The sequence below is a fragment of the Ochotona curzoniae genome, unplaced genomic scaffold (assembly GCF_017591425.1).
Source record: "Ochotona curzoniae isolate NIBS_2020 unplaced genomic scaffold, NIBS_Ocur_1.0 contig_2599, whole genome shotgun sequence".
NCBI classification, from domain to species: Eukaryota; Metazoa; Chordata; class Mammalia; order Lagomorpha; family Ochotonidae; genus Ochotona; species Ochotona curzoniae.
In genome coordinates, this window is record NW_024465520.1 from 608,030 (window position 1) to 633,489 (window position 25,460).

Below are 25,460 nucleotides of genomic sequence, written 5' to 3' on the forward strand. Positions count from 1 at the left end.
GTGAATGCAACGTCCACAGCTGTGCTGATACGAGGCCAGGACCTTCTTTTGGGTCTCCCTCGCGGGTGCAGGGTCCCAAGGCTTTGGCCCTTCCTTGACTGCTTTCCCAGGCCACAAGCAGGGAGCTGGATGGGAAGCGGGGCTGCTGGGATTAGAACCGGTGCCAATATGGGATCCTGGCACATTCAAAGCGAGGACCCCAGCCGCTAGGCCACTGTGCCAGGCCCAGATTCTTTTAAAACATGGTCAAGGTTGACAAGATTGGCCAGTTTCATGGATTCCACAGAATGGTAGAGGGGTCTTAAAAAGGAAAAGGAGAGACCAAAAGAAAAAGGAAAATATTCTGATTCCTGAGCGAGGCACTGGGGTTCTGTCGGCATTGGGTAATAGGAGGTAACAAGTGGGAAAAGCAAAGATTCATCTGGCATCACCTGGATGACCCTGGTTGAGTTTGGACCCTCAGTAACAGATCTGAGTATTCATATGATAAGTCCTTAGGTTGAGCATCCTTAATACAAAGATCCTGATGGCTACCACAGAGGCTGGAGAAGGGTGAAGTTTGTCTCCAACCAAACCCAGAACGGATAGCGGAATTCTGGCGGGCCCCTCAGGCAGTGAGACCACTGTTGCACCAATGAGGGGCACAGACCCGTATCCCCCCACCAATAAGGGCCGAGGCAACCCCGTCTCGGCTTCCATGTCAAGGAGAGTTTTAAAAGCCCTTTCCCATCTCTTCCTCCTCTGCAGCCCACTCCTTCACGTGTGTCCTTTCTGCTGCATGGGGAAGGGAAGCCCGTGACTGTGGTTCCCTGATACAAAGGCCATCTAAATTCTTTCCATAAATTTGGCTGAGTTATTCTTTCTCTGGTGGTTGGTGAATCTAACAGATCCAAAATTAGAAACACCTATGGATGTGAGCACTGAGAAAGGGCTACCCAAGCTGTGTCACCACTCATAAAGCATACCTATTAACAGCACAGGGTGTTCCTCCCGTGGGAAGAATCTGAGTCTTAGACTTGGTGCAATAGGACAATGACTTCTTTGCAAACAATAAGAGGGAGAGCTGGGATCTCAGTGTATGGTTCCGACCATGCTGTCTTGGCTTATGGTGTAGCAGGATACGGGTCTGGATAGGGTATGAGGCTCCAGTAAGAGCTGCGATATCAATGAAACCAAATAACTCACAGCTTAGGAAACCATTCTCACGTCTTTAATTAAAATCCAAATAGCATTTGACATGTACAGATGTTTAAACTCTTTTGGTGACTTGCATTTTAAAATTGTTTTGCACAACATTTTGAGGCTAACTTCATGCTAGAAATCTACAAATGTACAACATCACAAAAATAATACATTCGGAGTCCATTCCAATGCAAGATTAAAACACTTTAATTGGCAAACAATGTAAAGATATTTAAAAATAAAAACTATAAAATGAGCACACAAAAGTCTTCCCTTTGAATTTTTAATAAAATACTGCTCTGTATAAGATCTAATGAAAATTCCAGTTACTTATAAAATATGTATGAGAAAAGAAATGAATTGATACATATTACATATGAATAAACAGAATGTTGAACATGTGGGTGACACAGCACACAATCAATTACTACATATTCAAACAGATGAAAACACTCAAAGAAACAACTGAGTGTGAGCAAAAGAAAATTATTGATACCCGAACCCCCCCTTGCCCCAAAATTTCAAAATCCAAAGAAACAGACAACAACAACAAAAAACCTAAAAGTTGCACAGAAAAACCCTTCATTGTAAAGAAAAGGAAAAATTAAAAGACCTATAGCAAACTATGACCTAAATTCTCACTCCAATTATTTCACGAGAAACAGTAAGAGAATTTGGCTCCAAATTACTAAAACATCTACAGAAACTTCATTATTTGGCCTGGGCAATTTAATGGTACACTAAATATATTGAAATAATCAAAAGCAATGAGTGTCCTGCTAGAGAAAAATGAACTTTTACATGCTAATCCATGTGAAAAATGTATCTGTGGGAAGCCATAGTCTCCTTCATAAATTGCACTTGAGATGGTTAAATGTAATGCACTGACTGAGCAATGTATTGATGCTGGCTTACACACGCACACACACAGCTATGAATGTCCACATCCTTGACTACAACTATTTCATTCATGCTTTTCTTCACAGTCTAGGAGGCTCCGTGATGTCTGAGTGGAGTGGTCAACTCTGCTAGGATCTGCCTGTCTCCTGTGCACGCAGCTGATGCTGCCTCTTGCAAGACTGTTTCACTGGCAGAAGATGTAGAAATCTGACGGAAATTCATTTCTGGAATTTTAAGCTTTAGTATGATTAGGAAAGGGAAGAGTTTCTACAAGCAAGACTGCTTTACTGACAAAGGCTTACAAAATGTGTTTAAGCTACACTGCCAGAGTGAGTACTGTCACTCTAGAAAAGCAACGGGTGGGCTTCCATGATATGTACCGTTTTTAACAGAATAATCTTCACAGCAATTTCTCTCCATTAAGTTCATTCTTTTCCATAAACACACAATTGGGAAGCAACATAGTACTAGGAAATAAAGCTAGTTCAAAAAGCTGAAATTCTATTCAGCTGCATTAAGAAAAAGCTGTTTTGAAAGATGGGGAGAAGCACGTGAGGCGTCACTCCCGCGGAGATTTGCACAGCAACAGTTTGATCCTTTACACTGTGAAAATGATGACATACTAACTTAACTGCATTTGTTTCAACTGCCTGCCTTTGCCTCCTCCTCCTCTTAAAACAGAGAACCTGGATTACAGTTTGGGAGAAGGAATCTAGAGTCAAAGGAAAGGAAATAAATAACAAAAATTTGCAATAGGTTTTCACCACACTCACCAATAGGCAAATAAAAATTTCTGATCTTTGCCAATTATGCTTTGAAAGGCAAGGAAAATCTGAAATTGAAACCAAGGTTCAGAGATGATGTGAATTTTTCATGCAACTGTGTCCCAAACGTTTAAGACTTTAATCTGTATCATGTCTAAGCCAATTAACACATTATATTAATCATATTATAAACCAAGGTTAGGACCAGGGAATGGAGGAAGTTGTGAAAAGGAATGAGGCTGGAAGGATCAGTCTTCAAAATCCACTTAATTTGATAGTAAAAGAAAACTTAATACACTATTATCACACCAGAACAGTTAGAAATATTGCTTGAGTGTGGAGAAGGCTTACCTGAATTTCAGGACTCAGTTACATGGAAACATGAAGCAATTTGGGGAATTTTTCCTTCTGTATCCTATATAGTCCCATCATTTTCTCAAAAAGTTTTCAGAAGTAATAGCTGAATGGGCATAGTTTTAAATTTTGGGAGTGGTTTTAGTTTGCCTTGTCTAAATAAGAAAACTTTGAGTTTTCCAATTCTAGCTGTTTTTCAGACATGGTGAACTCCAACCTCTCCTCTTAGGTCCCTCACAGGAGGGCGTGCGTACCGTGATCTGGGGCCTACACTTGGAACAGGTGTGTAAGGATCAAAGCCCACAGAATAACTCACCAGTATGCAGCCATTTTAGCATTCTCTCCTATAGTACTCTCATTTCAGCCCTGATTGCTAGAATATGCTTTTTCTAAAATGAAAAAAAAAACCCCACTTTTCCTTTTTTACTTCGTAGCTGCACATAATTATCAGCTGGCTAGATTCAAGCAGTGGACAAAGGTGCTTTGGGTTCAATGGCACTACGTTTAGTCAACCTATTCCTGGGCTTTCCAAAAAGACGGTCCATTAGCCTTCCTGTGTCCTGCAGCAGACGTGGAACTGTCACCCAGGAGGGGTGAACGAGGCAGTCCTTCGAATGCTGGAGTTTGCACAGTTAGGTGAAAACTGCTAGCTTTCTACTAGCAGGAGGCTAACATAACATTACTGTCACAACTGAACTTTTTCCTTATATTTCCATAATAGATGTTTCCCATTAACGCACAGAATTTGTGAGACAATAAACACCGAGAATTACTTGAGCTCATTATTCAAGATCCCACTATAGATAAACAAACAAGGAAGTGCTGGGAACTGATGAATATCTGAACCTAGGAAATTAATAGAAAATTAAACCATAGAAACCCACATGACTATAAGTGAGAGATCAACAGCATTTTTCACTTATACTAATAAAAAGGCACTACTAAAATACAAGTATCTTCCTCATATCAAGAGAAATTCTGGAACCAGCAGTTAGAGAAAGGAAACCATTTAGTTCAACACTAGCATTTACAAACAAACCAAACCAACTGGGCTCACGGCAGAGCTTACCTTGTACTAAATGAAATCAGATACAATCAAGGGCAGCTGCAAAGATTGTGGTTCCTACCTTTAAAAAAGTATAACTTACTTCTTTAGAAATATAAGCATATCACAAAAACTAAAGGATAAATATATTATACCTATATATCTATATATTTATAAAAACCCAGGTCCTGGTATCATTGAGACATTTCCTAAAATAATTTCAATAGTTACAACACAACCAACAAACACTGACACATGACATGCAAAGACAAAGGCCAGCGTCACTGAGCAGTTCAGTGTAAAGCTGAACATACAGAACTTCAGTGAGACAGGCAGGAAATCATGTACATCACACACTGATGATTGTGCCTACATCACAGACACCTCAGAATTACAACACAATGCATTGCACCCCCCCCAAGGAGCACCACACACTCGGAGCTCTTATGTATGTCAGGGAAGCAGATCACAAGTATACAAAATAGTAACAATGTGATTCATATTATGTTATTTATTCTGCAGAGGATAAATCTATAATAACTGTACCCTGTAGATTTTGAAACTTAGCTTTATTAGACATTGCTACTGCTGGTTCTGGAACAATCTAAAAAAATTTTGAAAGTACTAACTCTAGATTGCTATTTATATTTATAAGCAATTAGAGGAAATATCTTGATCAGTAATTTAAAGTTGCTTTGGTACAAAATTTCGAATAAAGCAAAACTGGCAGCACCACAATGAGTGGATCATTTCACAGAACCCTCAGAGACAAGAAAACATAAACTAAATACACATACATAAGAGCCATCCTCTTGGTAACTTTGTTACATTATTAAAAAGAGAAAAAAATCCCTCCATTTTGTAAATCATACTCGAGGCCCAACTGTCATGCTCCATCTAATTATACCCCAATGCTAGTGTAAAAAAAAAATGTTTTACTCTGATTGCTAAAAGGATATCTAATTGCTAGCTCAGGAGGCTTCCGGGGAGGAGTTCAGTGGTTAGAGTGCTTATTCCACTCACACTACCTTAGCTCAAGGTTTTATTTAGTTTTTTTTTTTTTCTTTTTTACAGCTTCATTGAGGCATAACTGATGCATAACACACTGCACATTTTTAAAGTGCACAAACTGATATTTAGTCTTTAAGTAGCATGAAAAGTGCCTGACAACCTAAAAAGTAAAACTTCTCAATTTGCACATATTTTTAAAAAATAGTATATTCCAACTTTGTATGAGATATGGATATAGACTTATAAAAAGTTCATGGAAAATAATTAATTGAATTACATGTACCAAATTTATTCAGAAGGCTTAGAAATACCAAAATTGACTGCCAGTTTTCTTGATTTTCTCCTTGAAGAGCTGGGTGTTGATTTTTGAGACACGCCACGGCCCTGAGGGGCAGCTTCAGCCTGGGCAGATGCAGGCTGAGTGATCTCAGAGGGCTTCACGGAGGCCGGCGAGCTCTCCTGCACACTCGCTTTGGGGCCATGAGGAGGTCCTGGCTGGCTGGTTTGAAGTGAGGTGGCTTGAGAAGTACTCGGGGCCTCCTTTTTTTCAAAATTCTTTTTGTTTGCAATCCTTTTTTTGGTAACCTTTGAGGAATAAAACCATCAATTAACAATATCAACAACAAACAAAAAGCAAACAAATGCTAGGAAGATTTCTCAATCATTGTTGATCTGTGATTTCCATTTTAACTTCTAAAGCAGAATTTAGTGACCAACAAAACACCAAAAGAACTGGTACCAAAAAAAAAATCTTAAAAATTATCCTTAAAATTTATATCGTTTTAAAATTCACTTTGTATTAGAATAAAATAGTATTACTTGCTATGAGGGTTCTTAGGAAAACACAGACTTAGCAAGGATGAGGTCAGATATGTCATTCTCAGTGCTAAAGCCAGCACCGACTGTACAATGAACTGGACCAGCACAGTGGTCTAAGTATGAGAAACAGTAACTCCCTTGAGAAAGCAGCAGCTCTCTTCCCAGTCTCACCTGCAGAGGTACGAACTGATTGTGCACACCGCCTGGCATGCCGCCAGCCACAGGCATGGGCCCGGAATATGACGGGTGATGGAAGGGCTTCCCAGGAACCGGCACTGGTGGGCCCCATGGCATCGAGCCGAAGAGATGAGATGGGGGCACTAGATTAGCTGTTCAAACACACAGGAAACCATCAAAGTCCTAAGTTAAAACAGTGTGATCAAAGCCCTCCCGCGTAAGATGCTCCTCTGCCAGTCTTTTCTGACTTTGGCAAAACACTCACATTTAATTTACAACTTCCGCTTACAACATTCAACCTTAGCAGCCCTTGTTTCGGTAGTGAAAAAAATTAATTTTCCAGAGTTTATGTGCAAACTTTTAGGTATTTTTTTTTAGGAATTTCTGTTACCCTGGAATGTAAATGCCAAGGGTTCCATATGCTAACATGAACTTTAGGAATATCTGCAATTATATTAAAGAATAACAAAAGGATCATGATATTGTTATTGGGAGAGAAAATCCGGGTATAAAAGCAGAAGCTGAAGGATCTCACCTGCCCCCAATGCTAAGTTGCCTCCATAGTGATCCCAGCCTACAAGAAAACCAAAAAAGCGCTCCTGAACTCACAGCATTTTCACATGACGTGTGCACTCTTCTACCTATTCTAATATCCGTACTTCAAAGGATTTTTTTTTTTTTGCAAATCTGTGAAATACAGATTTCTGAACAGGGCCTCAGAACTTGTAAACCAGACCTCGAGGGGCTAGAAAATAAGTATTTACTTAACAAGCGTCACAGGTGAATTTTATGTAGACAGCGGATACTGATGCAGCATTTGGGACCAACCACAGTGAAAATGGTGACAACTGAGACAACAGCATGTCGCCACTGCAGAAGGTGGCCAAAGCACACCTCGCCCATATCCCCATATCATCTGTAAGAGATTTTAAAAGGCAGCCAGACTGTACAGCTTAGTTAACTGTGTAGCTTAGTTAAAATTCAGCCACTTCAGGAATTTTTGGATCAGCAGAAAAGAATCATAATATATTTTAGTATTACAAATTATACATAATACAATTTCCAGGATGAAGAAAACCTTCAATTTGAAAAAAACACTAACTAGTAAGATTTAGAAAATTAAGTTCTGCCAACAAGCTGAGGGGACTCATAACGTTAAGATCTATTTTGAAAAGGCACATAAATTTTATGTACTGGTAAGTTTTATAATTTCCCCACAAATAATTGTTACAAATGTGTTTATAAAAATACATTTTCTCCATTATTTACTTAATAGAAATTTGCAAAATGACTTTAAAATGGTAATCTGATTGTTAGATTGTTACCTCCTGATTAATTTGAAATCTTTTGGCAGGTATAAACTCATTTACAACTGGAAGATTCAGAGAATACTTACAGTGTAACCAAAAATATTTCAAATGTAATTTACAAATTCTGGGTACAGGTATGGCTAAGCTAGATAATACGGAAAATGAGAACTTACCAAGCTGTAAAATATAGAAAATATAAACTAATTATTTTCATTATTTCCTCTAAGGTTCCTTGTTCTCCTAAGACATCTTTTTGAAGTAGATTTGTCTGTTTTCACATGCTTGAAAGTGTGTGAACTAGAGCCTCTCCATATAGTGGTCCATTTCCCAAAGCCTGCAACAGCCAGGTGAGGCCAGCCTGAGGCCGGGAACTCCACCGGGGGCTGCTGTGTGGGTGGCAGGCCTGCAGCCGCGGCGAGGGCAGCACTTGCCCACCGGGGGCTGCTGTGTGGGTGGCAGGCCTGTAGCTGCGGCGAGGGCAGCACTTGCCCACTGGCGACAGCAGTGTGCCTAGTAATAGCTTGACCTGTTTCCCTCTAACACCCCTCCCACCGAGGAAAATTAATTTTTTAGAGTTTATGTTCAAACTTTCAGGTATGTCACATAAACTACTTAAAATTAATTACTAGATTCAATTTTAGGTTAAGGCTAAGGAAGGCCAAACCTGGAACTGCATCTGGGTTGAAGCCATCACCTGCTGCCTAAAAGGCTGCATTTGGACTGGGATCCAACAGTCAGGACTCTGATGCGCCAGCATCCCAGATGGCAGCCTAACGCGCTGCCCCCTGGTGCCTGCTCACAGGTGAAATCAAAGCAGCAGAATGAGATCACAGAAGTATGCAGCTATGACTGCGCCTCAGCCTACATCACTGTTTACACAGTCAATGCTAGTGTAGTACAAACACGCAAGCATGGCCTTCGGAAGCAGACAGGCGTGTATTCTGAAAAGCAGTTTTGTTCCTTGGTAACTAAGAACTTTAGACATATACTTAATTTATCAAATCAAGTTCTAAATACACATTCCACTAAAATGATTTTTTAAAATATATATTTTTTTTTATTGCAAAGTCAGATGTACAGAGAGGAGGAGAGACAGAAAAGAAGATCTTTCATCTGATGATTCACTTCCCAAGTGGCCGCAACGGACAGAGCTGCGCCAATCTGAAGCCAGGAGCTTGGAGTCTCTTCCTGCTCTCCCATGTTGGTACGGGGTCCCAAAGCCTCAGGGCATTCTCAACTGCTTTCCCAGGCCACAAGCAGGGAGCTGGATGGGAAGTGGGGCTGCCAGGATTAGAACTGGCACCCATATGGGATCCCAGCACATGCAAGGCAAGGATTTAGCTGCTAGGCTACTGCGCTGGGCCCATAAAAGGACTTTTAATATAAAAGTGCAGTCACCTGTTCCTCTCGGGGTGTACCTATTTATTATTCTTCAACTACTCTTTTTCCAAAAACTTCTGTTCATTTTTGGTCAGGATAACTTCTATTTCAATGAAGCTGCCATTTATTATTGTCTTTGAAGTTTTGTTTTCTATATTATTTGGGTTCTTTTCTCTTGCTTTTGGTTTTCTCTTATATTTCAGAAATTTACCTTTTCTGTCTAGTAATCTCTTTGTCTCTTCTGAGAGAGATACTGTGGCTGGCATGGTGACACAGAGGCCACACTGCTGCATCTGACTAGTGACTTGAGTCCTGGCTGTCTTACCTCTCTGATCCAGCTCTCTGTTGATGCACCTGGGACAGCAGAGGGAGACTGCCCCAACGCGTGGGACCCTGTCATCCGTGGGGGAGCCCTGGATGAAACTTCAGGCTTCTGGTCCAGCACTGGCTGATACAACCATTTGGGGACTGGATCAGTGAACAGAAGATCTCTCTCTCTCTTACTTACTTATTGTCTTTCAAATAAAAACAATTTTTTTTAAAAGGAGACAATAACAGTAAAACTGATTAGGAAAAATGTCTATGTGCAAGGCAGCAGGATTAGGAGCCCTGCAGGCTTGACGGGCAGGGAGCCCGTGTTCTGGTGTGGCCTTTGATGAGAAGCCACCTGATCGTGGGGCGTGACAGGGTGCAGGGGCCCTATTCTTGCACGTGACTCTCAGCCAGTGCTGTCAAAGGCTTCTGTGTCTGGGAAACTGTGAGGACAACTTGCCCCGCAGCTCCTTTCTCTGCTACACTGCTCACTTCCTCACTGCTTGATCTTACCAAAATAGTGTTACATCTCTAATCAGCTGGTATTTCTTCTCCCATTTCCTTATAGATATATACTTTTAAAATCCTTCATTAGAGATAATAGCGTGTTCTAAATGTACCTTCTCTCATTATTACTCATTATTTATATTTCTAACATTTAGAATAAAGATTAGATATGGATAGTTCCTGAACAACCACAGAAAAGTAAATTTATTTTTTTTTTCAGTGAGCAAAGTGAGATTAATTTAAGTCAGAAATCTCTTGCTGCAGCAGCAACAAGAAGGGCACAAAAGCAATTTCTTACTCTTAAAATAAATCAACTAGTGGACTTAAAGTGATAATAATGAAAACATAAAGAAGCCAAATGCTATTAGGAAAAAGGCTGGATGACATAAGAAATATCAAGTGAGGGCCCAGTGTGGTAGCCTAGCGCCTAAAGTCCTCACTTTGAATGCATTGGGATCCTATATGGGTGCCGGTTCTAATCCCAGCAGCCCTACTTCCGATCCAGCTCCCTGTTTGTGGCCTGGAAAAACAGTCGAGGATGGCCCAAAGCTTTGGGACCCTGCACCCACGTGGGAGACCCGGGCAGGGGTGGAGCGGGCTCAGGGTTTCTGCCTTCAGATCAGCGCAGCTCTGGCCGTTGGGGCCACTTGAGTGAAACAGAGGATGGAAGATCTTCTCTGTCTGTCCTCCTCTCTACATATCTGACTTTCCAATAAAAATTAAAAAAAAAGAAAAGATCATAAAAAAGGTCAACATATTGTGTTAAAAAAACAGAAATATCAAGTGAACTTAAGGTTTAGATTATAAATTACAAAATAATAGTTTCAAAGAAATTCTTGATCTAGTCTTTGCTATGGATAAGAGCCCAGAAGGTTATGTGATGTTTTTTCGCACACGTTTTTGATGTCTTACTTAAATTCAAATTCGTTAGCTAGCAGCCACTGGGCAATAAGGGTGTATAAGAAACTGCCTTCCTCACAAGTTGAAGAAGGCTTAGGATGCAGGCTTCTCAGTTTCTTCTTACATTTATGGGCATTTAAACAAATGTCCTGACTTCTTAAAAATGATACTTCTCAAAAGAACTCAGTAAAAACGACAACTCAGGGGTCTGGCACTGTGGTGCAGCACGTAGAGCTGCTGCCTGTGAGCAAGCATCCCGTCTGGGCATCGGTTCAAATCCTGGCTACTTCACTTCTAATTCTGCTTGCTGATAATGTGGCTGGTAAAGTAGCAGAGGATGGGCCAAGTGCTTGGGCCCCTGTAACCCATGTGGGAGACGTGCAAGAAGCTCCTGACTTTGGACCAGCGCAGCTTCAGCCACTGCGGCCACTTGGGGAGTCAATCAGTGGATAGGAGATCTCCTTCTCATTCTGCCTTTCAAATAAATAAATCTATTAACAGCAACAACAACAAACAACTCAATGACAAACACTTAGAAAAGAAAAATATCTTACCAGCAGGTTGGGGAAAAACTGGAATAGTTCCTGGTGTTACAGCAGGTGGATAATTTGGGAATATTGGTGGAGACATAGGGAAATTCACTAAGGGGCCCTGTGAAGTATTTACAAAGTGTAAGACAACGCAACAAAAGCCTTTCACAGACTAAAAATTTGATAAAGAACTCATCAACAGTTCTTACCAACTGCTGTAAAGCAAAAAATGCAGCTTTCTCCTTGGCTTCATTCTCAGAGTGGCATGGAGGCCCATGTACCAGGAGGCCATTAGATAACTTCACCTGGCAAACTGTCATTGTCTGAAAGAGAAAATGGATGTTTATAAAATAACCTGTCCAGGAAGACTGACCTACCCCTCAAAAGCTTAATCTCTGATTCTGGATACCAGTGTTATGGGGGGTGGTCTACTGTATTTTTTTTATGTTATCATAAGTAGAACTATTTTAAATTTCTTTTCAGACTTTTCACTATTTGTGTATGCCTATTTTTGTATTTTGTAACTGCTAAAATTGTCTATTGGTAGAAAAGTTGTATTTGAGTTGGTGGAATCTTTAAGGCTTCCATATGACATACAAGATCAAAACATTGAAATGCAGATAATTTCTAAGTTGGACGTCTTTCATTTCTTTTGCTCGGCTAGAACTTTTAGTACTATATTGAACAGCTTCATGTCATAACAGAGTCAAAGAACAGCTACAATTACCTAGAAAGGTTGTTAAAAATTCTTGTTCTTTTTCCAACTAGCTATTTGTGTGTAGCCATATATTTTGCCAAAGCAGTGACTGAAGCGGGCATGAGGATCTAGCATCTTCTCCTAAGCTACATTTGGAAATGTTTTTAAAATGTAAAGCATTATCACTCTTCTCACCAAATACTTTTTGTGGTTATTTTTCGTAAAGAACAAATTAACAAAAATTTGGTTTCCAGTTGTAAATCTTAACAGGATACACCTAAAGTTCTTTGGAATTGTCTAAAAAAAAAAGTGGAGGAGTTTTTGAGACCCAAATGTCTGAATACTGCGGCATAGACCAAAATCCTTAGTTGTATCAGCCAGAAGAATCAGAGCCTAGGGACCTTCTGCCAGCCGTGTGAGGGTTCTGGTTCTGGGTAAATGAAAACCCAGAGACAGAAGTATAAGTCCATGTTTTCATAAAGGAAAACAAACAAATGAATAAATCAGCCACATTATGTTTTTCTAGCCAAAAAGTTTCAGTCAACTTCCTTGCTGAGCTGAGTGTTAAAGAAGCTGTGCATCCAGAAGAGTTAACACTGTACCTGCGGTGTTCGAAGGAAGGAGAAGTCTGGCTGCGGCATTCCAACAAGTGAGCAGATTCGACACAGTTCACTTACTGGCGTAGGCACGGGAGGAACCTGGCTGGGAGCAGGCCAGCACACACTGTCCAAGGACTGAACCTGATGGTACTCACTCGCACTGTGAGGCTTCTGCATATAAGATGCTATCAAAAAGAAAAAGCAGATATAGCTACACAACTCTAGTGACTAAAACGCCTGTGCTTCCTACTGTCAAAGCTCCCAGGTTCTTTCCTGTTTCTGGCTCCTGACTCCGGCTATCTATGACTGCAGATCCCAGGGCGTAGCAGTCATGGTTCCCGTTACTGGCTCCCTCCACTTGAGGGAGAGCTACAAGGTGAAGCTCTGGGCCTCAGCCACCAGTTCTGGCCATTAGAGGAATTTGAGGAGTGAACTAGAAGATGGGGAGATCCTTCCCTCTCTTTCATATAAATTGTACCATGGTCTAGCGCTGTGGTTTAATGGGCAAAGCTGCTGCCTGTGGTACCAGAACACCATAAGGGTGCCAGTTCAATTCCTGGCTGATCCACTTCCAATTCAGTTCCCTGCTGATGACCTGGGAAGGCAGTGGGAGATGGCCCAAGCGCTTGGGCTCCTGCACCCATGTGGGAGACTCAGAGGAAGCTCCTACACTTGGGTTAACTCAGCTGTCACCCTTGTAACCATTCACGGAGTAAACTAGGGGGAGGGTGGAAGACCTCTGTCGCCTCTTTAGCTCTGCCTTTCAAATAAAATTAATTAGTCTCTTAAAAAGATAGAAAGTGATACCTTAAATTATGCAATTATTGTAGGATGTTAAAGGAAAGCACACATGAAATTACTGAGGAGTATAAAAATGAAAAACTCCCATAAAGAAAATATTAAATCTATTTACTGCTTACAACCATTGTGGCTTCAATAAGTGCTTTAGATGATTATAATTAATCAATGAAGAATTATTAAAGCAAGGATTAAGACTAAGTAGGGGATGGGGCCAGTGCAATGGCTCAAATTGGTCAATCTCCCACTTCCAAGAATGGCGATCACATGTTGGCACAGGTCCACGTCCCGGAAAACCCCGCTTTCCATGCAGCTCCCTGCTTGTGGCCTGGGAAAGCAGTGGAAGACATCCGAAAGCCATGGGACCTTGACAACCTCATGGGAGACCTAGAAGAAGTTTTCTCTCTGTCTCTCCTTGGAAAAAGACTAAGTAGGGGGCCTGTTGCGGCATAGTAGGCCAAGCCACCGCCTGTGACACTGGCATCCCATATGAGCACTGACTTGGGTCTTGGCTACTCCAGTTTGGAGTCAACTCTTTGGTCTAGCTCCTTGCTAATGTGTCTGGGAGAGCAGCAGATAATAACTCTATATGAGAGACCGGGAAGCTCGGCGTTATTGGCTTTGACGTGATTCAGACCTGGCTGTTGCAGTCACTTGGGAAATAAACTAGCAGATGGAAAATTTCTCTTTTCTTTGTCTCTCCCTCTCTGAAACTCTACATCTTTTTTCTTTTTCATTCATTCATTTATTTATTTAATTTATTTTATTTATGGGCCTGATGTGGTAGCCTAGTGGCTAAAGTCCTTGCCTTGCATCTTCCGAATCCCATATGGCCGCTGGTTCATGTCCTGGCTGCTCTACCTCCAATTCAGCTCACTGCCTGTGGCCTGAGAAAGCAGAGGAGGACGGCACAAAGCCTTGGGACCCTGCGCCTTGTAGGAGCAACAGCCGGAGCTAAGCCAATCTGAATCCAGGAGCTTTATCCAAATAAACAAATAAAAATCTTTTTTTTTAAAAAAAAAAGACTTTAAGTAGTTCCTAAAAATGAAAATCTTGAGCAACTAATAACTGCACGATACTGTTACAGGTAAAATCTGAGGAAACGGGTTTGAGTTAGCGTGCACTTAATCCTTATTAAGGTTGAAGACTTTGTTGTCGGTCTCTTTTGTTGGTTGTTTTTGCCTTCACTCTTAATTCATGATTTATTATTTATTTGAAGGCAAATGACAGTAAGGTGGTGAGGGCAGGCAGGAAGAGAAAGGAGACACGGAGAGTAAGCAGGAGAAGGGAACGCAATGCGTGCTGCCCGTGGTAGCAGTGGCAGGTTCCTCCACTGGCAGTGTGGCATCCCGCTCTGCATTGATGGAGAGCTGCAGGGAGGACCAAAGTACACACCTGCACCCAGACACTGACTCAGCACACAGGCAGCTTAACTGCCAGGCGCAGGCTCTGCACCTGAGCCTGAGAGATTTTCAGTTAACCAGTTATCCCATTATTTATGAGTGTGTAAGTCTAGCCAGGCTCTGCATTTTCCCCGGAGATTTTCAAAAAAAGATTTATTTATTCTTATTGGAAAGTCAGATATACAGAGGAGGAGAAACAGAGAGGAAGATCTTCGGTCCCTTAATTTACTCCCCCAGTGGTTGCAATGGCTGGAGCTGAGCCAAACCGAAGCCAAGAGCCAGGAGCCTCTTCCAGGTCTCCCACAACGGTGTAGGCTTTGGGCAGTCCTCGACTGCTTTCCCAGGCCACAAGCAGGGAGCTGCACGGGAAGCAGGGCCGCGAGGATTAGAACCAGTGCCCATATGGGATCCCGGTGCATGTAAGCAAAGATGTCAGCAGCTAGGCTACTGCGCTAGGCCTAGTATCTACTTTTATATTGGTCATTTTCCCTGAAGATTTTGGCACATAACTGCAAACAAAGCACTGAAGCTTGGGTACATTTACTGAAATCCAGTTATGTGCCAGATTTTTGCTATAGTCTTCAGAGTAATTACTAACTTTTCAATATACACCTCCATTAATGATTTTTACAGCATTTTCTAGTGTTACATGGTGATGTTATTTCTGTTTATTTCAGGGACAGGTGCACATGTGCACACACAACCATCTACTGGTTCATTCTCAATAGACATTATTGGATTGCGGTGAACCCAGGAACCAAGTAATTTAATCCAGGTCTTCCACATGAGTGGCAGGGATTTCAGAACTTGAGCCACAATTTGTTGTGTCCCAGGTGAACATAAGTACAGAGCTGGAATCAGGAGCAGCACCAGGATGTGTACCCAAGGCCCTGCAATACGGGATGCCGGCATCCCAGCCAATGTTTAACCTGTTACACTAAACAACCACACTGATTCAAGTTATTTTTACATAAAATCAGTATCAGTTATTTGCACCTACAGTATGTCACATGTAGTGATAACTGCTTTATACACAGATACTAGTCACAGCAGGCATTTGCCATGTGTCATTTTTATGGACATGGAAAAATAATTTTACAAAAGATAAATAATGTATGTGAGTTGCATAAACATTTTTAAATCATCAAGAAAATGAAAATGTGAAAAGCTCCTGAAGTTTGGCTACCTATAGAAGGAATGTCTGTAATAGTGCAACATAAGATGACATTTAGGGACCACAGTTTATGACATTATGACACAGCTGACACAAGTCGAAAAGCTTACTCGTTTGAAGTTAGCGTTGTGCAGCAGTAAAACTGCTTTTGGCAATGTGAACAGACCTCAGGAACATCGGTGCACGTTCTGATTGTTCACGTCTGCTAAAGACCACAGGAAAGCAGTGGAACATGACCAAAGTCCTTGAATCTCCGCCACCCACACGGGAGACCCTGACGATATGTCAGGCTCCTTGCCTTGGCCTGGCCCAGTCCTGGCTGTTGTGACCACTCGGGGAGTGAACCAGCAGGAGGAAGCTCTCCATCTAACCCTCTACACACTGTAACTGTGCCTTTCAAACGGCAGTTACAGGGAGTGGAGAGACAGAGAAACAGAGAGAGAGAAAGAGAAAGGGAGAGAGAGGGAGATCTATTTATTGGTTTACTTGCCAAATGGTCACATGGCTGGGCTCCACTCAGGTCTCCTATGTGAGAGAAGGAACCAGATACTTGGACTATCTTCTGCTGCTCTCCCAGATGTATTAGCAGGAAGATGGATTGGAAGTGGAACAGTAGGCCCAGCATGGTAGCGTAATGGCTAAAGTCCTCACCTTGCATATGCCGGGATTCCATATGGGTGCTGGTTCTAATCCTGGCAGTCCCACTTCCTATCCAGCTTGCTGCTTGTGTCCTGGGAAAGCAGTCATGGATGGCCCAGAAACCTTGGGACCCTGCACCCATGTGGGAGATGTGGAAGAGGCTCCAGGCTCCTGGCTTCGGATTGGTTCAGCTCCAGCCGTTGCGGCTGCTTGGGGAGTGAATCAAAGGATGGAAGATCCTTCTGTCTCTCTGCCTCTCTGACTTTGCAATAAAAAAAAGTCTTAAAAAGAAATAAAGAAGTGGAGCAGCCAAGACTTGATCCAGCACCTATATGGGATGCGGTGTTGCAGGTGGCAGCTTCCCTACATGGTGCTACGACACTGGCCCCAATAAAATGCATGTTACTAAAAAAATATTTAAGAATAGAAGTATATTTATCTTTAAAATGCACATAAACAAATGAACTGAATTTTTATAGCAACAATCATTATCAGTAATAGCACTTCGTTTACTTACGTAATTTCTGGTTCTGTTTGGCCTGTGACGACAATCCATAGGCATCATTTCTATTAGAGGAAACAGTGACTTCACTACCAGACTTCTTCATCTCACTTTTAGAGTCCACAGTGTCAGACCCATCAATTTTTAGTATTTCTTTAAGCATCTTCGTTCCCTTCTTCAAAAATGATTCACACGGAGACGGTGGAGGTGGAGTAGTGATTAAAAAAAACAAAAAAGAAACAGTAGTCAAGAGTTGAACAAAAGCTTATTATTTCTAAGTACAGAAATAATAGCTATTCTTGTATTTAATCTTTGCTCCCGTTCCTAAGTAGCAATGTTTGAACAGTAGAGGAGTTAGGGTGTAAAGGAAAAGATGATTAAACTGCCCAGGGCAGTCTGGTTTTCCCTCATAGGATGACAATGACAGGAACAAGGCAGCATGCCAGTACACGGGCAGGAAAGTGAACACTGGCACGGGATACCTATGCATGGCCAGTGGTAGAGAAATCCTAGCACGGAAGAGCCTACAAAATACGAACCATAGCAAACGACTGTGGTGACAAATGCACTTCATCTGGGGGCTCCCCGGCGTGACATGATGTTTCTTCACTTTCTTTGGAGATATTCAAGGATGCTAAAGCGTTCTCAATTCCCGGGTTAGGCTAAAAGAATAAATATACAAGAAGAATACATATACAATGATAAAGAAAAAAGTTTTATGCTCAAAATTGGTGATTTAATTTTTACTCAATCGCCTTCCCAGCTATTAGAGTTTGGGAAGAGAAACTGAATGAACAGTGTTTTACCTTATCAATAGTATTTGGACACTCAGCCACAACCTTTTGGGTTTCTGAGACTTCTGGACTTTGATTTCTCTTCAATAGCTTAATATTACATTTGGCAGGCCCTCCAGAAGTCTATAAAAAGTAAGAATAACTTTTTTGTGCAAATAAATTTGTAGTTAGTACTTAATAATAGTGTTCTAAATAAATGACAAGAAAAAAGGAGTGCCAATAAACCAGGAAAGGGAAAATTAGGTATTTATCTTCTTCTTCTTCTTTTTTTTTAATTGGAAAGTCAGATACAGAGAGGAAGATCTTCTGCCTGTTGATTCACTCCCCAAGTGGCCGCAATGGATGGAGCTGAGCCAATCCGAACCCAGGAGTCCGGAGCCTCTTCTGGGTCTCCCACGTGGGTGCAGGGTCCCAAGGCTTTGGGCCATCCTAGACTGCTTTTCCAGGCCACAAGCACAGATTTGGAAGGGAAGCGGGGCTGCAGGGATTAGAACCGGTGCACTCAAGGCAAGGATGTCAGCTTTTAGGCTACCACACCAGGACCAGTATTTATCTTCTTAACCTTTCAATGAGACTGCGTAGCTCCTTTGATTATGAATGTGGAGATAAAGCATGGACTGCATGTCTGTATCCCTTGCAGATCCCTATGCTGACAGCTCAATGATCTGAGGTGGCGGTAGGGCCTTTAGCAAGTAATGAGACTTTGATAAGGCTGAGGCTGCTGTCCTCCTGAAGGAATTAACATCCTCATAAGAGGAAGAAAACAGAGCTTCTCACCACCATGGGTGAATATAGGAAGATGGGCTACCTTTCCATTCAGGAAGCAAGTTGTTATTGTGCTCTAGCAAATTCTAATTGAATTTTAATACGTCTGACTTTCATTCAAGTCTATTTTTTCAAAAGATGTATTTAATTTTACTGTAAAGGCAGATTTACAGAGAGAAGGAGAGACAGAGAGAAACGCATCTTTCTTTTCTCTTTCATTCCTTGGCTCACTCCCGAAATGGCCACAATGGCTGGAGCTGAGCTGCTCCAAAGTCAGGAGCCAGGAGCTTCTTTCTGGTCTCCTCCGCAGGTGCAAGATCCCTAGGCACCACCTCTACTGCTCTTCCAGGCCGTGAACATGGAGCTGAGTGGGAAGTGGAGCAGCTGGGATGCACACTTGGAGGTGGAGGATTAGCCAGCTGAGCTAAAGCACTGGTTCCTTTTTTTTCAAGTCTTACATATTTTATTTCAATATTAAAAACATTACTCTACCAGAGTCTTGATCTTGGACTTCCCAGATCTCAGAAGTATGAAAAATGAATGTTTATTGTTTGAGACACTCAATTGATTGTATTTTTGTTATAGTAATCCAAACAACAACAACAAAAAACCCCATAAAAATGTGATTATAGTTACATTTCAAAATAACTAGTTTTAAAAATTTTAGCTATTTTACTTTATCATTAAAAACATTCTGGAGGTGGGCACTTGGATCTGGCCCAGACTCCTGCTTCCTGTTAATGCTGACCCTGGGAAGGTCAAGTAACTGGGCCGCTGATTTCCTGGACCACTAAATCTCGAGATCTGGAATGACTTCCCAGTTCTTGGCTCCAGTTTAGGACCCAGGTCCAGGCTGAGGCCCCTGTAAGCATTTGGGAAGTTAACAAGCATATGGAAAAACTCTCCCCCCTATACTTGCTTCTCAAACAAATAAGAATTAACAACAAACATATAATGTTTCATCTTAAAAAGTGAAATATTATTTTAAGAATAATAAAAGCTTCAGAGACTTCCTGCACAAAGTTAATCAACCCATTTTCTAGAAGAAAATAAATAACAGTATAAGAGTTATAGGAGAAGGCCTTAAATGTCAATGAATTCTAACACCAGTATCTAATTTATGGGCTCTATTTATTGAATAAATGTTATATACTAAATATTCTGTTAAGATATCTTTTTTAAATTAAAAATTTATACATTTTTATTGGAAAGGCATAATTGCAGAAAGGACACGTAGGGAGAAAGATCCTCCATTCGCTGGTTCACTTCCCAAATGGCTGCTATAGCTGGAGTTTAACCAATCCAAAGCCAAGAAGCCGGGTGCTTCCTCTGGGTCTCCCACACAGATGCAGGGATCCAAGGCACTGGGCCATCCTCTATTGCTGTCCCAGGTCACAAGCAGGAGCTGGACAGAAAGAGCAGCAGCTGTGGTATGAACCAGCATCCATATGGGATCCTGGTGCTTGCAACATGAAGACTTAGCCATTAAGCCATTGTACCAGGCCCAAGATATCTTCAATAAATATACTACCAGCTTATAACAGATAAAAAAATTTTTATATTTAAAATATACTATGCATATAGAAAACTGCACATATCATTAAGCATAATTACCTAATTAATAGAGATTAAAATTGCTATTCTAGGGGCTGTGTTAAGTGGATTAAACTGCTGCTTATGATGGTACTATCCCATAGCAGAGTGCCAGCTGGGAGTCCTGGTGGCCCACTTCCAATCAAGCACCCTGGTAATGAATTTGGGAAAGCAGTGTTTAGGGCCCTAGTGCTTGAGTTCTCAACCCCCATGGGAGATCCAGATAGGAGTTGTGGGCTCCTGGCTTTTTGGCATATGGCCGTTTATAGAATTAATCAGTGAACGAAGGATCTCTCTGTCTCTCCCTCCCTGTCACATGGCCTTTCTAGTCAATCAAGATCGTAAATATATACCAACTCCTTACTAACAGCATCAGTTATATAAAATCAAGCATAGGTGATTTTAATTCCCCCAGTACCTAATTTTAATAAAATGTACTCTTTAAATTTGATCATTCTTCAATATGCTTACCTTCTATATACAGATATATATATACGTATATATATATATCCACATATTTTATACATATATGTATTGGTCTATCTATGGACCATATATAGACAATATCTATGCAGACTGTAGGTGATCAACATTTTAATCACTATTTTAAAGATCAAGAAATTGAGGATGTGAGAAGAGAATTTCTCAAGGTAATCTGACTAATAAATGGCAAAATCAGGATTTTCAATGACACTAGTTCCAAATGCTGACCTCCAGTGGAACAACCTGCCATGGAAGAGACTATTGGTCTACATTTCAGCAACTCTCATGCCACAGCCCTTATAGATTTGGTGGAAAAGTTTGCAAACTTCAGACAGGGTCACAGAGCCATCTACTGCATAAAAAATGTGGCTATTAGACATCAAATTTTAAGAAAACTTACCTGCTTATTCAACATTTTTTGTGACTGACACTCAACTTTTGGACTCTTACATTCTTTAACTAGAGACAAGAAAACAGAAATTTTGAGCAAATTAGTTTTACCAAAGATAGAGCAAATTAATTTTACTAAAGATTCACCAGAGCTAAGTTAAAAATTCAACGATTTTTAAGACACAGTCTCTGATATTAAGGAATGTAGAGTAAAGGTTAGGAAAGAGACAGCCATAGATAATAACAGAAAGAAAATTTTATTGAATTGTGTCTTCAAATATGGTAGTTATTCAAAGGGTAGACAAAATAAGAGTAAGGATTTCATGGAGGGGAAAATGGCAGAAAAGACATGGGAATCAGAAGCAAGGAATGTGTTTACAGAAATCTACACAGAACAGTTTCACTGAATATTATGGAGTATAAAAGAGCTTATTGGAACTAAACAAGCACCTTGGACCATAACTGGCAGGATACTGAAGATGATGGAATTAAGTTGGTAGGCAGTTATATTTTTTAGCAGGTAGTAATCTTATCTGAACTATACCTAGAAAGATTAAAATATGGCACAGCCTACTGGCTAGAAGGAGACTAAGAGACAAATTAGGAAAAAACTTAGGTATTCCTACTAAGTGGAAATAAGTTGGAGGGTGGAAGTCGGGGAAAAGAAAAAGATGATCTTGAGAAATCATAAAATTTAACATGATAGAATATGGAGATGAAGGATGTAAGAGGTATGAGAGGGATGAAAAGAAGAATGGAAAGCATGATTTGGATCCTTGAACAATCTTTTATTGTATTAGATATACCAGACTATACGCATGCATCATAACTTATCTTGACCATTTTCTGTCATTAGACTATTCACTAAGCCAGCCAAATTTAAAAAGGAAGGTGGGAAGAGAAGAGGAAAGAAAAGAACGAGGTAAAAAGGAGTAAAGAGAGTAAGAAAAGAAGCCGAGAGGAAACAAAGGGAGGACAGGCAAAGAGGAGAGGAGCTGGAAGGGTACAGTAGTGGAAGAGAAGGTCAGACAGAGAGCGCAGAGAGACAAGGGAGATAACGGAGGTGAAGTAAGTAATCTTATAAAAAGAACGAAAAGAAAATGCAAGCTGATACATGGTCAACACAAACACAAAAATGAATTATAACTCCAATAGTACTAGTTTACATAAATAAAGTAAATAAAAATAAAGTAGTAAAAATCTGGGAAAACCTTATAATGCATCTTAAAGATACAAAATCTTTATGCTACTTTTAATATGCATAGGTTATTCTGGATTTAACTTTAAATGAAAAGAAAATAACAAATTGGCAGAAAAAAGATCTAACACTTATCAAATTGATGAATCTGTTAAAGCTCTCTGTGTTCAAATTTGGAGCTACGGCAAAAAGGCGGCCTCCTTTTCTTAGAGGCCATATTTGAATTCTCATCACAGTTAACTTTGCAAAGCCCTGCAGTAGTAGATAAGCAAATAAAGTAAGCAAGAGGCTTACAGCAGTTAGAAAGGTCATGCCTTCAGTACTCTATAGGGTATTAACATCCCTGATGTAGCCTTCATCTCCTTGTGCCTACCATAGGAGACTGGAAAAACTGATGTATTGCTGGGAATCTAAGAGTCATGCATATGATCCTGTCGTGTGAATGCTCAGGAAAGAACTAAAAACTCACTGCTGGTGGAGTTCCTCCACTGTAGTGGGGGATGCAGTGGGCACTACTTCCCCAGGCCACAAGCAGGGAGTTGGGTGGGAAGTGGGGAAGCCAGGATACGAATCAGCGCCCATATGGAAGGCTGGAGCCTGCAAGAGGTGGAGGATTAGCTGACCTCAAAACCCCACTTTCTTTAAAAGAAAATTTTTTTTTTTTTAATTGGAAAGGCAGATATAGAGAGAAGGAGAGACAGAAATATTTTTTCGGCTGCCGATTCACTCCCCAAGTGGCCACAACGGCCAGAACTGAGCTGATCCAAAGCCAGTAGCTTCTTTTCGATTTGCCATGAGGATGCAGGGTCCCAAGGATTTGTGTCGTCCTCGACTGCTTTTGCAGGTCACAAGTAGGGAGCTAGATGGGAAGTGGAACAGCTGGGCTCCCCAAATAGATTCCCAGTGGATGCAAGACAAGGATTTAGACACCAGGTTACTGTGCAGGGCCAAAACCCCACTGTCAATAATGAAGACAAAAACTGTAGAAAATCAACAAGGATATGAATAACACAACAAATCAACTAGAACGAATAGAACACCTGACTCAACAAACAGACCATATATTCTTCTCAAGTACACATGGAGCATTCTCTGGATTGGATCCTTTACTAGGTCATAAAAAAGGCCTCAGTAATTTGAAAAAGACTGAAACCATACAGTGATGTTCACCGAACACAAATTATTGAAATTACGACAAGTATCAAAAGGATCTGGGAAATACATAAATATACAGAAATTAAAAGTATTCACACAATTCATGGGCTGAAAAAAATTACTAGAAAATTAGGATGAATAAAAAGGAATATAATGGATCCGGTGCGGTAGCCTAGAGGCTACAGTCCTTGCGTTGAAAATGCCGGGATCCTATAAGGGAACTGGTTCTAATCCTGACATCCCCACTTTCCATCCAGCTCTCTGCTTGTGGCCTGGGAAAGCAGTCGAGGACGGCCTAAAGCCTTGGGACCCTGCACCTGTGTGGGAGATCTGGAAGAGTCTCCAGGCTCCTGGTTTTGGACTGGCTCAGCTCTAGCCATTGTGTACACTTAGGGAGTGAACCATCAGATGGATGGTTCTCTCTTCCTGTCTCTCCTCCTCCTCTCTGTATATCTGCCTTTCATAAAAATAAATAAATCTTTAAAAAAAAAAGAGAAGAAAGCTCTCAAATCAGAAACTTGAAAAATAATACACTAAATTCTATGCAAGGAGGAAGCAGTAAAGACTAGAGTGGAAATAACAGGCATGAAAACTAGAAAAGCAGACAAATCAGTAGTTGCTTCTCATGTTTGTTACTGTTTCGTTTTCAGTTTAAACAATTTTTACTAGAAACAGCAGTATCTTTTTTTTGCCACTAAAAATAAACTAGATAAAGAATGAGAGTATTTTCTATTAGTTTTCCAAAAATGAAGAAAGCAAAAAGAATAAAAGAAGAAAAAGCAGAAGTAAGTATCCTGCAAAGTTCAGCACAACTGATCAACTTTGATTCAGACTGAGAGAAAAAGAGAGAAGGTGCAAGCACAATGAGGAGTATAACGTGGGGATGTTAACACCAACCTAAACCTCGATCACCCAGACAAGATGGGCAAATTTATCTCAAAGACAAAACTATTCAAACTGACTCAATAGGGAGACAGAAAATCTGAACAGAAGCATAACAAATAAAGAAACTGAATAAGTAAGTCTAAAAAGTCCCCATAAAAGAACCCAAGTCCAGACAGTTTCACTGGTGAATTCACTCTTCCAAAAAAGGAAGAGTAAAGGAACAGTTTTGATTTTGTTCAGAAATCAAAGCCAAAATCAAAACCATCACAGCAACATTACAGGAAAACATTTCTTAGGAGTGCACATGAAAAACTCCTCATAAAATACTAGCATACCAAACTCGGAAGCATATAAAAAGATTACACGCAAAGTACTAGTGGTTTTAGTGAGGTTTAGCTCAGTAACGGAAAGTGGGGTCAGTACTGAAAAATAGTAAAAGACGAAATCCACAAATCCACAAATCACCTCACCGAGTGAGATCTGACAAAGCATAATGTCCTTCTAAGATTAAAAAAAATAAACCTATGATTAGAAAAGAACTTCCTCACCTCATGAAAAGCACATACGAAAAGGCAGTATGCACTTAATGGAGAAAAGGTTCAAAGTATATACTGCTGCACAAATGCGGATCAGCAATTTTACTCCTTTGCACATAACATGGCCACACAAAAGTCTGATAGCTACAGCGGCATTATTCACTACAGCATAATGACATACGCTGCAATATGGACAAAACTTGGAAACACACCAAATGGAAGGAATCATTCACAAAGGTCACATCCTTTATTTACATGAAAATATCCTAATTAGGCAAATTCACAGGAATACAAAGTAAGTTAGTAGTTGTTATGGCATGGGAAGTGACTGCAGACAGGTGTGTATTTTTTCGGGAGTGATGAAATGTTCTAAATTTAAACAGTGGTATTGGTTGTATAATTTTGTGAATTTACTTTATGGAGTGTGAATTGCATCTCATTAAGGTTATTTATTAAACAATAACAAAAAAGGAAGCAAACAGCAAGAGTATGCCTTGCTAAGTTAAACTTACATTTTCTGTGAGGGTCTTTTCTTTGCTGATATTTAATGCTGTTGTCACTTAGGCCAGATTTATGTTGTTGAGTTACTTGGTTAATCTCTTGAGGTAGAACTGCACCCTGAAAGTCAATAGTTTTATAACCACCATTATCACAGTGA

At 40.6% G+C, this 25,460-nt stretch overlaps 1 protein-coding gene across 5 annotated transcripts in view; it reads right to left on the reverse strand.

The window, feature by feature from the left end:
- Positions 1–3,809: 3,809 nt before the first annotated feature.
- XRN1 (5'-3' exoribonuclease 1) overlaps positions 3,810–25,460 on the reverse strand; it is a 105,662-nt gene continuing 84,011 nt past the window's right edge. The window contains exons 33-43 of one of the 5 annotated variants that reach the window (XM_040974734.1): positions 25,315–25,420; positions 21,039–21,097; positions 17,810–17,920; positions 17,543–17,665; positions 17,019–17,178; positions 12,491–12,672; positions 11,401–11,514; positions 11,216–11,312; positions 6,788–6,826; positions 6,247–6,404; positions 3,810–5,841 (exon numbers count right to left, since the gene is read on the reverse strand). In XM_040974734.1, the coding sequence (XP_040830668.1) occupies positions 5,545–5,841; positions 6,247–6,404; positions 6,788–6,826; positions 11,216–11,312; positions 11,401–11,514; positions 12,491–12,672; positions 17,019–17,178; positions 17,543–17,665; positions 17,810–17,920; positions 21,039–21,097; positions 25,315–25,420 (1,446 nt within the window). In that variant the 3' untranslated portion in view covers positions 3,810–5,544. The remainder of the gene's footprint in view (positions 5,842–6,246; positions 6,405–6,787; positions 6,827–11,215; positions 11,313–11,400; positions 11,515–12,490; positions 12,673–17,018; positions 17,179–17,542; positions 17,666–17,809; positions 17,921–21,038; positions 21,098–25,314; positions 25,421–25,460) is intronic. The other 4 variants (XM_040974737.1, XM_040974736.1, XM_040974735.1 and 1 more) reach the window with 4 other exon arrangements.